The sequence below is a fragment of the Varanus komodoensis genome, unplaced genomic scaffold, assembly GCF_004798865.1.
Source record: "Varanus komodoensis strain SLA01 unplaced genomic scaffold, ASM479886v1 scaffold69, whole genome shotgun sequence".
Taxonomy (NCBI): Eukaryota; Metazoa; Chordata; class Lepidosauria; order Squamata; family Varanidae; genus Varanus; species Varanus komodoensis.
This window is the reverse complement of record NW_025336334.1, coordinates 2,136,191-2,152,560: the sequence shown is the minus strand read 5'-3', so window position 1 is coordinate 2,152,560 and position 16,370 is coordinate 2,136,191. Positions and strand designations below refer to the sequence as shown.

At 42.1% G+C, this 16,370-nt stretch overlaps 1 protein-coding gene across 3 annotated transcripts in view; it reads right to left on the bottom strand.

Annotated features, from left to right (window-relative positions):
• The window catches only part of PRR5 (proline rich 5), a 100,519-nt gene that overhangs the window by 44,678 nt on the left and 39,471 nt on the right, over positions 1–16,370 (bottom strand). For 2 of the 3 annotated variants that reach the window (XM_044450894.1, XM_044450895.1), the window contains exon 1: positions 1,041–1,241. In XM_044450894.1, the coding sequence (XP_044306829.1) occupies positions 1,041–1,171 (131 nt within the window). In that variant the 5' untranslated portion in view covers positions 1,172–1,241. Of the gene's footprint in view, positions 1–1,040; positions 1,242–16,370 lie in introns of those variants that run through there. The other variant, XM_044450896.1, reaches the window with a different exon arrangement.

Genomic DNA, 16,370 nt, shown 5'->3' with positions numbered 1-16,370 from the left:
TTAGAATCCACATAAAGACAGGAATGTTAAAATCATTCCTAAGATGCTTTCAGATGTTACAATATGCCAGGAGTAGGAGAAACAGACATGAAATCAAGTGCACTTCCTGTTTTTTCCTACATCCTGTACCATCCCAATGTGGTATGGGAATCCTTCAGATTACAGCCATTATGCGTGATTCCATGTGTGAACGCCACTGGATTCCACAGGGAGTTTACTTCCAAGCTGATCTCAACTACATCAGATGAAAATTCATACAAGCAACGAAAAGCTGCCAAAGAGAGGGAGGGTTTTGAGCAGAGTAGGAAATCATACTTCTCTATTTTCAACTGCAAAAACGGTGGGGGAAGCACACTAAAGTTTCATTATACACACTCATAGCATTCTCTAAATGCACAGAGAATTATTACTTAATTCTATCTGCTTGTCCCTTTCTTCTTGACAAATATACATAGCCCCATGTTAAGAATCATGCTAACAACATAGAGAAGTATGGCAATTTTTTTGCTGTCATAGCAAAAATGACACAATTCCTTCAGCAAATCTCTCTAGCTATTACATTTCTAGCTAAAAATATATTTAGCAATTCGGTTAAAGTATTTAATATTAGTTTTTGACAATCATCAGGAGAGAAAACAATTTTTCTCTTTCCAAAAAGCAAACTATTCCAATATTTCTCCATTTTTGATATTGGGGCTTGACTGCACAACACCTACTTTCATAAAGATCAAAGCAGCAAGGAAAAACAAGAGCCAGCAAGATTTTTTTTTAAAGTTCATCCATCTTCTTAACTGTCACTGCCAGACAGAATTAAAATAGCATAAGAAAAAATATAACCTTCATATCAACACAAATGGAATGGGAGAAGAATGAATGCCGGAAGGTATTTACAAATCAAATCAAATCACAAATGCAAACTGTGTTATGTTTTGGCTTTGGCAGTTCTGCAACTAGCAGTGTTAGTCATGTTAGCTATTATGAGGAAATTCCTGGTGAACAGGAGGGAAAGGGGAGGGGGAAAGAGGTATGCAAGGTCCTACCTGTTCCAGGTGGCGTTGGAGCAGGCCCGTCGCTGCTGGGTCTCCCGCTCATCCAAGGCTGCCGGCTCTCTCTTACCCAGATCACTGAGGCTAGGCGAACTCATGAACTTCAACCTGCGAAGAGTCCTCATGGTCAAATGTGCTGTTTTGTGCGTGGCAGCTAGAGAAACACCATCCTTTTTACAACACACACACACGCAGCTGGAGTAGCAGCACCAATGCGAGCAGTTCTCCGTTTGCTGTTCAGAAATGAAACTTAAAAAAAAAAAACACACACAAAAAAAAGAAGAAGAGAGAACCAGTCTCTACAGGACACAGCTCAGCCAGCAAGAAAACAAACCTTTAATCAGATCAACTCTGACATCATAAATTGTGGTTAATAATTTCTCCAGGTTGTTTTTTAAAGCTGAACATCTTGCCACTGTTCTTTAGGTAGCCCTTTCAACCAGAACATTGTATAAAACTTTTTTCTCCTCTGACGACAAGAGAGGATATCATTCAACATGTGTGTTCCACCTGGCATAGTGAAGACTTCATCATGCACTGAATTCTCAGACTTTGCCCCCAATTCTTTAGTAACAGGAGGGTGGGGGGGGAGGATCTATCCATTCAACATGCATAGAGATTTTACAGGAAAATTTCATAACTACTGATGTTTTCCCACATTACAACATACAGTCGCTTGCCTTCTTCCTTTCTCTCTCTCTCTTACTACAGCAAACAACAAATCTGCTAGTTGCTTAAGAAGCTGTTTAAGCTGAAGGCATGAGATAAGCCATGTGAGACAGACTAGCCTGTTTAAAGAGTCAGATGCTTTTTATAAAGGTATTGCAGAGACAGCTGCAGTATGGATGTGGGGGGGGGGGGCATCCTTCTGCTCCAACCTGCCCTAACAGCTTTAGGGACACAGTCTTACAATTTGAGACAGATTTTGTCTGAATGTTAACCAGAGATTACTCCACTTGAAAATTAAAAAGAAGGAGGGAACATGCCACTGTATATAATCCAAATCTGACTTGTTACTTTAAGGCAGGCTGTACATTTCTCATGGATCCCACCTATAGGTGTTCAGAACTAGGCTTTCAGAATGAGGCATGGATCATAGCATTTTGAGAAATTCCATTCTCTTCTAAAAATTTTGCCCAAACTTCCAGGTAGACAGGCAGGTGTTAGCAGCCTATAGGCAACTATATAACAAGGCTCTCCTGAAGAAAAGAAGAGCATTGGCTTTGCATTAGGGACATCCTTTTCTCTGGTAGTTCACTGCTTATGTGAACAGGCCTCTTGTGGGGAACAATTTATTGACAAGTAAGCTTCAACATCTTTACCCTCTCAGTGTCGCTCCCCATTTTAGAGAGTAGTATACAGATCAGGGATTCACATGCGCTTTTGTAGTTATTGCCTTATTTGCTAGTGGATCTGCAGGAAGAGGTTGAATCCTTTAAGCTCACTTTATTACATGTGGTCCAGTGTTTATTAATAATAATTTTACTCATTATCAACAATTGCTTGTTTTTAGCATGTAATGTATATGTTTAGTTATTGCATTTGTCGCCTTCCTGAGTTTCTTTGTCACCCTCCTAATGCAATGTAAAACATACAATTCTACATGAGCTTATTTTAGAGAAAAAATTAAACTAGGAGGCAACCACCACCACCACCTATGCTGCAAAGCATTGCAACAGGCTCCCCCATGGCAGCTTCATCACCTTTGAATTGTATTAAGTGATCCTCAGGAGCTAACATATGAACTGGGCAAAGAAAAAAAAATTACTGTATGGACTAAGACCTACTGAGCAGAGCACAACTTTATTTCAATTAGACACTAAGAGGATTACATTCTAATTTTTGTGCTCAGCTGACTAGAGTGGGTACAACACTCCATGTAATTTGTTACTTGATTGGACTGTTAAAAATCCTAAAACTTTTTAAAAAGAAAGTTTAAGTTCCACAGCCTCTTTCCCCACATGTACCAATAATTGCCATTTCTAATATACTGACTATCTAAAGAAAAGACACTCTTCCAATTACACAAGCTATGCTGTCTTATTGTCTGTAGACATTTCTTATCCTTCATAGTTAGTTGTACAGACAAATAAAAAATATGATACCATCTATTTAGATTAAATTATGAAAACCCTGCCTATGTCATAAGGAACTGACAAAAACGCATCAGGTTTTGACATGTTTCCAAAGAGAATGGAGTCCTGCATTTCTCTTCTGCACCGTACCAAGTAGCTTTGGCAAATGAATGGATAAAGCTAGAGTGTGTGCTTGCTGACCTGTATTTTAAATTCTAATGTGCTACACGTTGTTGTTTTTACTTTCAGTCTTTGCTAAAATTGTGCTTGTGACTGATTTTAATTTCCTTTTATTTAAAAGAGTATATATCCATCACTGTGAGATCTTCTGCTATGTGTTAACCCACACGTTGAGTAAAATACATTTAACCTAAATTACAAGATAGCCTCTATGAGTAATTAACTTAAATGAAAAGGAAACTGGTTGAAATGAGAATAGCCAAAATGGTGGAAGCCAACATACATCAGGGTGCTCCAGAAAGGAGGTTTAGAAATGGCTGTAATCCTGAATGCCTAACACTCCCCATCTATCCACATTTGGAGATCCCTGACAATTTCCTTCTTAATTAAATCTGATAGCACTGTGGTTGCTGTTTCTATTTGTTTCCAATTCTTGTACTACATCCTGGACAATACCACCTAGATTTAAATATAGTGTTGCCTCCATTCTAGTTGGTTCTATAACCAACTGTTCTAAAGCCAAGTCATTTTGGGCATCTAGAAATTTTACTTCTTTATCATAAATGGAAACACATTTCTCCAGGTTATGTGAAGGTAAAGTCACCCTCTTCTAGAACATCTTCTCATTTGATTGCCTCCCTGATTTCATCCTTCATCTCAAGATTACCTCGTGCGTTCCTGTCAAGATAGCCAACAGTACATCCCAAATACTGGGATGTATTGGGGCCTGGCTTTGTCTATGAAGGAGTCTGCCCTTTAAGATTTCTAGTTTGTTTGACACTATGCCCCTTCTGACATACAAAGTAACACAACTCCTAGGCCTTTCCTTGCCTTTTTTAATATAGAGATAAGTGTGACTTCTTGGTTCTTTCCATTGCACCAAGTTTCTATCATGCCCATGACTTCACACATAACAGTTCATGATTATCGAACAACAAAGCCATGGTCTGTTGTTAAGGTAACTCTGGGTTGTTTGATAACTAAACAATCCAGAGTGTGGTAAGGGTAGCTAAAATCTGTCTTTGAACTCTCTGACTGGATTAACCCAAGATCACCCAGGTGATTGACTGTGTTTGTTGCTCAATCCTTCATGAATTTTTATATTTTAAAAAGTAATCTAGTGTTCCTACAAGCTGTGGTTCCTACATGTTGGGCATTAAAGCTGTAGGTCACACAAGAGCTTGTACACAAGAAAGAATGCTGAATTCTATCATAAATATCCAACCCTTATCTGAATGCATGTTCCTTCTGTTCACTACAACATTCTGAAGCAGCTGCATCTTCCTCTACTGCTAAATTTTCTCCCAATGGGCCTGACTAATGGCTGATCCACAGCACAAACACTTTTCTTGGCTTATAGGCAAACCTTGGGTACACATTTGCACAACCAATCTAATGCGTGAGCCAAATGGTCACAGAGACAAGTGGCAGTAATTGCTATGATAATGTGAAAAAAATGCCACTGACCACAGAAATTTCACCGCAATCTCTTACTTGGCTTTCCTTACTGACATGGTGAATGGTTGTTTGCCCATAATTTGGCTTTTGCATCTGACAACCACCTCACCTATCACTTCTTCTGTCTTTCCTTAACTATTTGCTGCAGGAGCATCACCTAGTGGTCACCACTAACCACTGCAATTCCATTCAGAAAACATTTTCCTTAGAGAATAAAAGTAGGACCCGAAACAAAATGTTGCAGTGTATCTTCACACCCTAACAGGAGTGTTCCTGTTGAGGGTTCCTGACAGCCATGCTTTCCTCCAGAATGGTTTCACATGGACAGCTGCCTCATGTGGTGAGCAGTGGCATCAGGCTGGTTTTGGATTCTTCTAGACAGGAAGAAGTGTAAGAATTGTCTGTTCCAGTTGAGCCCTGACTCAGCAGGATCTTTCTGAACTCTGTTATGGTCTTGAATCTTTGGCTGCACTTTATCCCTGACTTCTGACTTGCTCTCTGATTCTGTCTCCTTCACTTCTGTCCAATGGCTCCAGGGTTACCTCAAGGACTCAACAACCTCAGGATAAGTGATAGTGTCATCCAGCTTGTACAGAAGGGGTGAAACAGTTCCCCACCTCTGATTTAATGCTTTAGAAACTCAGTTCAGTGGCAGGTATTCTTAAACTGATTTACAAGATCAAGATATGTTCATCTAATAACAACTAAAATAAGTACAGTGGAAACTCCTGGCTCACCTCAGTGCTATCTTCAAGTTGCCTACCTTGCAGAATGTTAATTGGGTCTCTGAACACTGTGTCCTTGATGTAGCAGCCAAAGTATGACAGTACTATCTGCTATACTTACACATATGAAGTGCCTTCTAAACCCTGGCGAATCCGAAGTGCACCAAACTTTACTATTTTAAACTCAGATATGCTAAGGCAAATTATTCTATTTAATTACAGAAACAAAGACTCTTGTGCTGCCTTGAAGCCTGAAAAAAATTATTTTGGCATAAGCTTTTGTGGATTTATAGTGACATGCTGGGTGGGGATGAGTAGAGAATGTAAACCATTGTCAAAGAAAATTGAAATACAAAAAGTGCAGACAGAGAGGATTAACTTAATAGATGCCATTTATAAACGTTCCTGGGTAATAACATGGATATCATTGAAATGGTGAACTGATTAACATATGTGGTCTGATTTTTAAAAAGCTTTATTATTCAAACAGCAAGAAAGAGAGTAGGGAGGGGAGGGGAATCAGGCAGAAAAAAGAGCTGACTCTTTTGATTAATTCTACTTTTCTGCTTTAGTAATTTCAGGTTACTATATGTCTTAGTCATTCCCTTGTCACCTAAATGGTCACCTATAAAGGTCATTTGGAGGATGAAATATTCTCCTATGTGTTTCTGAATTTTTTTCATTCCTGATGAGAGATTTGTGTCTATTCTTCTACACAGTGACTAGCCTATTTGCCCTATGCAGAAAGGAAATGTTTTTCCACTGCCATTCTCTGACAACAAAATTTATATTCTCTCCCCAAACCCAGCATGTGTATATAAAGCTTGCATGGTTATAAATATTCATTTGTTCATTTTTACTTTGAAAAAACTTGACAAAAGTTGTGCACATTTTTAAACATGGTAACATCAGGACAAGAACAACAAATTCTACTTTATTCCTGTAGTCATGACGGCACTATGACAGAAATGCATCTAAGTAGTTATAAAGCATGGATTGACAATAGAGAGTGGAGGGAATGTGCAACTCTGAAAGCAGTGTGCATGTTCCTAAAACTACTCAGCTGCACCCATGGAGTTGATCATAATAAATTTGGTATTATGCTATGCATTGCTGGTCTTTGGGAGGAGTAAATATGTCCATTGTATGCACTTGCACATATACAGATGAACACAGCTACCTGCATTTTGGGTTCTGCTTGGAAGCATAGCTATCCAGCTGGCAAGATGAGTGCCTACATCACCTGTGTTAAACTGCCTCTCCTACATGCCCTGGGTCTGATAAAAACCAGAGTCAATAACACTATTTTTTTAAAGTGTGGTTTAAAGTAATGTTAAAGTAAAATCTGGTTTGGTGCTGAGTCTTTCAATATCTTGTTGTTAACTACCATGCACATTCCCAACAGTTATAAGGACATAGGAGCCATAGGAGAAACAGCCGGGGAGACATGGAGGCATGTCACCCACAGGAGGAGGAGGCCAGCACGGCCTCCTCCTTCTCCTAGCACCAATCTGGAGTTGGGAAACAGGTTCTCTCCGCTTGGGGAGGCTGGGGCTGATGAGGCCTTGGGGCACCAGCAGGACCCCCAGCCTGGGACCACATCAATAATCTTTTGATAGCCCAGAGGGCTTCATGTGCCCTGATCATGCAGAATGTTTAGAGTAGAGATAAGGGTCTGAGCTTATCATGAATAGTTTCTAGTAGCTTGAATTTGCATGTCTGAGCAGACCTGGAGATGGATTCAAGTTACTCAACTAAAATGTCAATACAGGCAATTAGAAATATTGTAATCTCATTGTTACAGTGTGATTGACTGACATTTATCTGTTCTGTATGTGATGACCTCAGAATCTTATTGTAATCTCTGCATTCTGTCATCAATTGCCCTGCACCTGTGCACCTATAAATGCCCTGTAATGGTATTGAGGCTTTGCAGAGAGTTTATCTCTGCTAGCCCGGTAATGCATTATCGTGAGTCAACCGGGGGAACCTGGGATAGACAATAAAGACGCGGAGGTTCATAGCGACTGATCTTTCCTACGACCCCGAGTTTTATTTCCTCTTCTCAAATTGAGATTCCAGGATTCTGACAATTTGGCGACGAAGGTGGGATCGTGTGTTTTTGGCCCTTTATCCTGGGCAGGAGAGATGGTAAGTTCGGCCAAATTTTCTTCATTGTGGGAGCACAGATACTGGCCATCTCTTCTGTTTTGCAGGCAGGTCACTGTAATTAGATCTGGTTTTGAACCTCATTGCACGTGTGCTTCGGTTGTGGACTCCCAGGAAGCATGGGGGTTTCAGAATCTCGGCTTACTACCCCATGGACACCTCTGCACCAAATTGCAGGGTGGTGTGAATGGCCATGGGCGGCACCTGAGGGGTTGTTGCGGAAGCAAGCACTTGCTATTTTGATTTAAAACAGCATGGCCAAACCTAACTAATTTGGCCTCAGAGGGCTCATTTGACTGAAATTGGCTATACCTTTTGCAAAAGCATTTGGCGGAAATACATTCTAAGGAGATGGAATAAGTTTTGCTTTGGTCCAAGCTGGTGGAGAAAAAAAGCTAGCTAATATGGTATTGGTGCACCAGGAAAGATCTACACGTGTGAGTACATGTTTGCGCTGGGGTTTGTGTAAAGTTTTATGTTCACTGTTTGTGAAAGTCTTGTGTTCATTGTTGCTGTGTTTTCTGTCTTGTCTGTTTGTATTTTAAAGTGTTCCCCTTTCTGGAAGGTAAGCATAACCCAGAGTGGGTTTTGGGGGTTCCTCAGGAAATAGAAACTCCCCATGCAGCCACACCAATCTGTCCTCTTCAGGGCATGGTTGAAAGCAAGGGTGTGGATGGGTGTTCTTGCCCCTGAGATGAGAATGTGTGAACCTGGCTTTGATTGAGAAATAGATTCATGAGGCCATTTGCCTGTGCCCAAGCATGGCTGAGTCCGGCTGGGAAAAAGGTGATGATTAGGGAAATGTGTGAGATTTTTTCCTTCCCCCATTCCTTCTGTATGAGCCAGAACTGGGAAGTAAGGAAATGTGTGGCCCTTGAATTGGGCTAACACAGGTCCTACCCAGTTTTCTGGACATCCACAATAAGCTATCCTGTGTAAAAGCCCTGTGTGAAAGAGGGGTTATATAGAAACATTTTTATGCAGGTCCTTTCCTTGTCAGAAACCGGGAACACTGTTTTAATATCTTGCAAGTTTTTCTGCCTCTTCTATCTGCCTTACAGCCCTCCTAGGTAGGAAGATTTCTTTCTTGTTAGAGTAAATAATTGTGTTTGAAATTCCAGGAGGGGATGCTGATGGGCAGATGAAAGATGGAAAAAAAATGTATATACTGTTGGGAATACTCAGTAGGAATCCTGAAAAGGATTCCCAGAGAGATAAAGAAAAGGGTTTTATATTGGGAACATACTGCTGGTAAAGTCTTGAAAATTTAAATTGTTGTGTTTAGCAATTAGCCTGAGCAATAGCAGGCTGGAATTCAACAGGGCAGAGTGTAAAATCAGGGGAAGACAGATTGCAGTTAACCATTAATAAATATTTCTGCCAAATTGGCTGGTTTTTCTCCCCCTGTTGAATTTGCAGCAGTTTGGAATGTGAGGTGTGAGTGAAAGGCAAAAAGATTTTTATTCTGGATGTTGTGTGTATGCCATGTGAGAATGAGAGTGACAGGAATTCCTTGATTCAGGGGGTGCATGGTGCTTGGTGTGTGAGAGAATTTTAAGAGTTTTGGTAAATGGGTGATTTGGTACTTTTTCTACTGAAAAAAAAAATGAAAGAAATGTGTAACTGTTGGAGGAAAGACAAGAAAAACAAATGAAAAAAAAGAGAAATAGTCTACCTTGCTAAGAGCACTCCCATTATTTAAAGAGACAGTAACTGCAGCCTCTTCCCTGGGTTTGGTCTGGCCAACTGAATTCAGGGGGGATTTGTGCTGGAAAATTTGGATTTCTTGACTGTGGGCTTGGCTATTCCACAGAGCCAAGAAAAGGGGGGATGCTCCAGTAGGAAGATACCACCACTTTGTGAGTACTGCAGAAGCAGCACGTACAAAGCCTCTGAGCATGTACAGAGTTCAAAGTACTTTGGGAAGCGGCTCTGCTTCCAGCCACAGATTGGAGGTGGGTTTGCACTAGTTCTCAAAAGAAAGTATTTGAGTCTCTAGAAAACTCTCAAAAGAAATCTTGGTGTAACTAAGGCAAGGCATTTGAGGTCCCTTTGAGTGTTCAAAGCTTGTATTGCCTCAAGAAAAATTCTGCCTGGGAAGGTTTGGGTTAAAACAAAGACCCTTAAGCACTCTCAATGAGGAGCTAGGAGATTTTTTTTTAGGAAGGGAATCCTTCCAAAAAAAAAAAAAAAAAAGTGATTTTGTAAGCATGTGTCTCAATTATTTGTGTCAACCATCAAGAGTTTTCCTTCTCCAATAACTTCTATTTTTCTATGCAACATGGATCTGGGTCTTATATGTGTGTGTGTGTATAAGTTCTGCATTCTGAATATACCATCTTGTTATTGCTATGCTACAACTTAAGGATTGGGAGGGAATGGATGGAACTCTGGGGCTGTGTATGTGTGCACGCACGCACATGAAGTGGGAAGAATTTCTTTTCAAATCCTTGAGGCTACTTTTCCCTTTTGAGTTCAATGAAGTTTTGTTTCCCTTTTTCCCTTTTGCAATGATGCCAAGTATTAATGATAATGATAGTGATATTGTTATTACTGTTGTTACTGTTGTTATTGATGGTGCTAAAAAAAATTTTTTTCCCTTACAGTAGCCTAATGTTTGTTGGGGACTGAGCCCATTTGCCAGCCCAAGGATGTGGGCAGCTAAAATGGCAAGTTCTCAAAACTTCTTTCCATGAACATAAGCACTCATATGTTCATCTAAATGTTTGTTTGTGTTAACAATGGGTTGGTGCATTTTGCATCTATGTGGGAGAGTATCATCTCTGTAATAAGAAATTGTATAAAACTGTTCTCATTGTCCAAAGTCCAGCAGAAAGCACATTTATCTTTAGCCTAGGCAAGCAACAGGTTTGTGCAACACAAGTTCAACAAAGGATTTCTTTTGTGTGCATTTTGGCATTGGCTGGATTCATTTCAGCAACCCAAACATTTTCTTCTGGAGACTGTGCTAAAGAGACTCAAAAAGGACATTGACTTTACATCTTGAGGTTTCTCTCTAAACTCATGTGGATCTCTCTGCCACTGCCTACAACCAGCTTCTGTGAAGAAATGTAAAAGCATTTTTTTCCTCTTAATTAACCTTTTTTTCTGAGCTGCACCTTTCCAGGAACCAAAGAGCCATGCTGGCCCCCAGAAAAGAAAAAAGACTCGTTTTCTCTACAGTCCTGGAAGAAAAAGCCCTCCATATCCCATGTTATGTCCTGGCTCCAGGAACTGCAGTGAATGTGATGGAGATCCATTCCTGTGTTCTGCCTTGCTCCATTGCATCATTCACAGGGAAAGAACTAACCAGGCAAACTGTGAGATGCAAGTTCTACAGCTAACAAACTTGAGTGAAGCCTAGACAACGAAATCTCGAAGAATTGCCTAAAAGGGCAAGACAAATGACTGAACTGGACATCAGGTCATTGCCTCACCTCACACTTCTCCCACCTTGCAAAGCACCAGGTTTGCTGACCAGAAGGGATGGTGGCCTCAGACAGGATATTCATCACCATGAGGGCCTCAGCCCAGACGAGGATGACATTCTTAAGGCTGCAATGGATCAGAGGAGGCCTAGGGAGCAAAGGAACCAGGCCTCAAAATTGAGTAGCAAAACTGGAAATAGGTGAGGGAGCAGGTGAGGATGAGAGCTGGCTGGCACTGAGTTCTTTGCAGCCAAAGGGGGGCCAAAATCAGCATGGAGTTTCCCAGGAGGACTACTAGCATTGGAGTTGCATATCATGTGTTTTGAACTTTCTTTTTTTCTTTTTCTTCTGCTACTTTTTCAATTGTTTTCCATTTTTCCTACTCTTTGAATTCTCAGCAAATACACAACTCTCCATTGTATGAAATAACTTTCTCCTCACATTAGTTTGGTTTTGAGATGGAAGCTGTTTTATGGAAAAAAGCTTGGAACAGGATTTATCCAAACTGACTCACTTGTTTGTGTCACACAGCGAAGCTAGTGACAAAAGGGGGATTGTTGGGAAAATTCGGGTAAATCCTGTCTGAAAAGCATTACTCCTGTGTGCTTTTTTGCATTGTGGGATCAAATCCTGTCTTCCTGCTCAAAACCAAGCTGTCACTGTTTAAAATGGCATCCCCCCCCCCCCCGCTCCATTCTCTCACCTTCAGCTGTAAGCTACAGTAGACAGGCCATTTTAGCTCAAATATACATTGTAAATAGTCATTGTTGGAATTCAGTTTGCAATAACCTTTTGATAGCCCAGAGGGCTTCATGTGCCCTGATCATGCAGAATGTTTAGAGTAGAGATAAGGGTCTGAGCTTATCATGAATAGTTTCTAGTAGCTTGAATTTGCATGTCTGAGCAGACCTGGAGATGGATTCAAGTTACTCAACTAAAGTGTCAATACAGGCAATTAGAAATATTGTAATCTCATTGTTACAGTGTGATTGACTGACATTTCTTTATCTGTTCTGTATGTGATGACCTCAGAATCTTATTGTAATCTCTGCATTCTGTCATCAATTGCCCTGCACCTGTGCACGTATAAATGCCCTGTAATGGTATTGAGGCTTTGCAGAGTTTATCTCTGCTAGCCCGGTAATGCAACTGGCTTAGGGTGTGGTGCCAGAAGGAACACTTCGGGTTCCTTGACCACAGCACCCGGTTTCTTGCCAATGGACTTCTGGCAAGGGACGGATTGCACCTCACTAGGATGGGGAAAAGGTCCTTTGGAGATGTTCTAGCAAGCTTTGTCTGGAAGACTTTAAACGGAGCTGGGCGGGGGTCAGGCCCCCCAGAAACGTGTCTGCACTGGACAGGTGTGGGGGGAGGATCAGAGCTCTGGGAGCAGGGTTTTAGAGGCACTTCAGGGACTGACAGGACTCCTACAGAGAGGGGCCAGTATCAGGGAAGATGGGGGGAAGGAGAAGGCTGGAGACTCCAAGGAAAGGAAGCTGTGGGAAGGAGTTGGGGTGCATGTACACCAATGCTAGGAGCATGGGTAATAAGCAGGAAGAGCTTGAAGCTGTCCTGGGAATAGGAGGGTATGACCTGGTGGGGATCACAGAAACATGGGATGAAAGGCAAGACTGGAATGTGAACATAGAGGGGTGTCACCTGTTTAGAAAGGACAGGACGGGAAAGAGGGGTGGGGAGCGTAGCTTTATATGTCAGGGAAGGGATAGGATGCAGTGAGACAGAATGCAGCACAGATAGGGATTCGGTACAGGCAGTCTGGGTGAAACTCAGGGGTTTTGACAGGGAAAGAGATCTGACAGTGGGGGTATGTTATCGCCCTCCAGGTCAACTTGACACTCTGGATGATGTCCTGACAGGCCAGATTCTAAGGATATCTCGGGGGAGAGACACAGTCATTATGGGAGATTTCAATCTCCTGGATATTAGTTCAGAGACTCACTCAGCGGTGACAGCCAGGTCATGTTGCTTTCTAGAAGCTATAGAGGGAGGGTTTTTCACACTGAAAGCAGAGGGTAACCATTAGTGGGAAATCATCAGGATGGGGGCCAGTGACAAGCAGAGTCCCCAGGGCTCTGTCCTGGGGCCCATCCTGTTTAATCTTTTCATCAATGACATGGAAGAAGGGGTGAGCAATCTGCTGATCAAATTCGCAGATGATACTAAAACTGGAGCAGTGGCCACAACTGAGGAGCAGGTATTCCAGATCCAAAAGGATCTGGACAGATTATGGAAGTGGGCAGGAGACAACAGGATGGTGTTCAATGTGGGTAAGTGCAAGTTCTTGCACTTGGGGCATAGGAATGGGTGTCATGAGTACAGGTTAGGGGACAAGTGGCTGGAGAGCAACACTTGTGAAAGGGACCTCGGGGTACTGGTTGACTGCAGGCTAAACATGAGTCAGCAGTGTGATGCGGTGGTCAAGAGGGTGAACACCACTCTTGGTTGCATAGCCAGAAGTGTGGCTTCTAGATTGAGAGAGGTATTACTTCCACTCTATACAACTCTGGTGCGCCCACAACTGGAGTATTGTGTTAAGTTTTGGGCCCCTCATTACAGGAAGGATATAGCCAGGTTAGAGTCAGTGCAACGTAGAACCACAAGGTTGGTGGCCGGTTTGCAGGGGATGCCGTATGAGGTGAAACTGAGGGAACTGGGTCTCTGCATCCTGGAGAAGAAGAGAGTCAGAGGGGATCTGTTGGTGACATACAGGTATGTGAGGGGATGTCACATGGAGATGGGTAGAGACCTGTTCTCCCCTGCAGAGGAAGGCAGGACACGCTCCAACAGAGCAAAGCTCAGGGAACCAAGGTTCAATTAGATGCCAGGAATAGTTCCTGACAGTTAGGACCCAGAGGTTATGGAATGGGCTTCCACGGGAGGTGGCTGAGGCCCCATCGGTGAGCTGTTCAAGGATAGGTTGGACATGCACATCATGGGCATGTCATGAGCGGAGCCAGGGGTCAGAGTAGATGGCCCAGGAGGCTGCTTCTGACTTGCTCTGTTTCTATGTATAAGGTGAAGGTGACACAGAGATACACCACACACACACACACACACACACACAGAGGACATTTCTTTCTTGGTTCATTATGTTGTTCCAGGAAAACATCCCCTTTATTTTGTTTTCAAGGATGAACCATCTCTCCTCCCATACATTTATTTTCCTGTTGCCATTAACAATACCAATTGTTTCCAGATAGCAAGCTTAAGATTTCCCTGTTAAGAATGCCTTCCTCTACTGGCTGGCAGGCCATGATGTGCTGGTGAATCAATCTCTCCCTCCCTCCCTCGTCTCTCTGTGAGGTGGGTGGGGGAGATGAGCGAGAGAAAGGGAATGAGAGAGAGAGAGAGAGCGCACATGCATAGTTATAGGGTCTCCACTGTGATGCACAATGGTTAAGAACAAATTTCTAATGTACTGTGTATTGTGGCTTTATATAATTCTAATGTGTTTTATCTTAAAATTTACAGGTTTTTTGTACATATGGCCCCCAAAGCAACTTTTGATAAAAATGGTTAAAGTGTCATGACATTCAGATGTTTTGGACTACAGTTCCTAACATTCCCAACCACTGGCCATTCTGCCTGTGGCTAATAAATATCTGGAAGTTGGAAAAGGCTCACATATGACTTACTAAATTTGCTCTGAGAGCACAATTTCTTATTTTCCTTATATCTGAATCCAACTCAGCACAGAAGCTTCTGATATTGTCCCACAGCAAACTTTCCACCCTGACTATTTTACTACCTGGTGAAAATGGAGAAAAATTCATTTGGCATTACTTTTCTTCCCAGAGATTCAACCAATAGGTATATAACCTTAAATCCATTTATATACCACAGCAGATACACTTTTAAAACATTCTGGAATATGTTTAGAGGCCCTCAAACTGAATTTCAAAAGCCCCCATTGCCTAATAATACAGACAGAACCATTAGATACAGATTTCAACAACTGCCAGTTTTGACATTGCAAAAACTGCTTTGCTGTCTGGACAACTCCTGTCTCTCCCACTAATATGCCTCATTAGGAAGACATTCAAAAAATTAATGGTGGCTATTATGCCTGACCAGGAAAAAATCTCATCAAATAAAGGACTCTGGCAAGCAATCTAAGCCACTGCCCTCCTCTGAAATAGGAGAAAGAAAGTCCAGCAGCCTGCAGCATGTGCGAGAAGACAGGAAAGCTGCTGTGTTGCCTGGGTAACCAGGCAGCTCCCTCTCTCTTACTGCCTTCTGCTGCGGCAGAGCACCGGAGAAATAAAATGGCATGGCTCATGATGGCCATACGCCATCAGTGAAAAAACACACTTTAGGTCAATTTGACTATTTGGCCACCCAAAAATCTCCACTTAACTATGATTATTTTCACAGAGGATATGTCAGGCAAGGTGTAATACAGGCACATGTGCACTCTGCACCAGCTCTGGAGCGCATGTGTGCATAAATTGCTACCCTTTTCCTTAAAATATGCAGAAGAGACAAATGGGAAAGACTGTCACCGTGTGCCTCTTAAAAGAGAAAATACTGATTTGAACACACATACAGCACACACACCTCTTCTAGAGTGTAGCAGAGCCTTATCTGGGCTTTTTCTTCTGGTTGATCACAGTTCATGGAGGAATAGAAAAGGACACATTCCCACTCCTGGCCTGCGCTGTCCTGCCACACTTCACAGTCCACACAGTGGGTAAAGATATGAGGAGAGCAGTATCAGCAACATGTCTCACCCGTGATTCAAAATCCCAAGTTCTAAATCAGGCGCTTCTTTATAAATTACATTTGAAAGTGCCCACCTCCACCAGATTAAAAACAGAATAGGCTCTAATACATCCATGGGGACTCCTCCTTAGCTCCCCATGCCAATGTGGGACATTCAGGGGAAAATGATGGTGAAAAGAAGGATTTAATCTCCCCACCTGAAAAGCAGTTCCAAGTCAGGGCCTCATGAACTCACTCAGGAATAAATCAAACCAACCATGCCTCAATTTGCTATGTTAACTACATGGCTACAAACTACTTCCACCTAGCTGCTGGAGATCTCCTGGGAACTGTAATGGCAGACGAAGCTTCATACAAGAACACTAGTTTCAAGTGGCCTCCTCAAGGAAACAGCAAAGCCCACCAGGCGCAGAATCTCTTGCAATGACCTGAACACTGGAATAGCACATGTGCAGAAGCAGACAGAGTCTCTGAAGAAAGAATTAGAAAACCACTCTTTCACTTCAAAACCTATCTAAGCTGGAGTCCCTCATCTGTCCACCCACC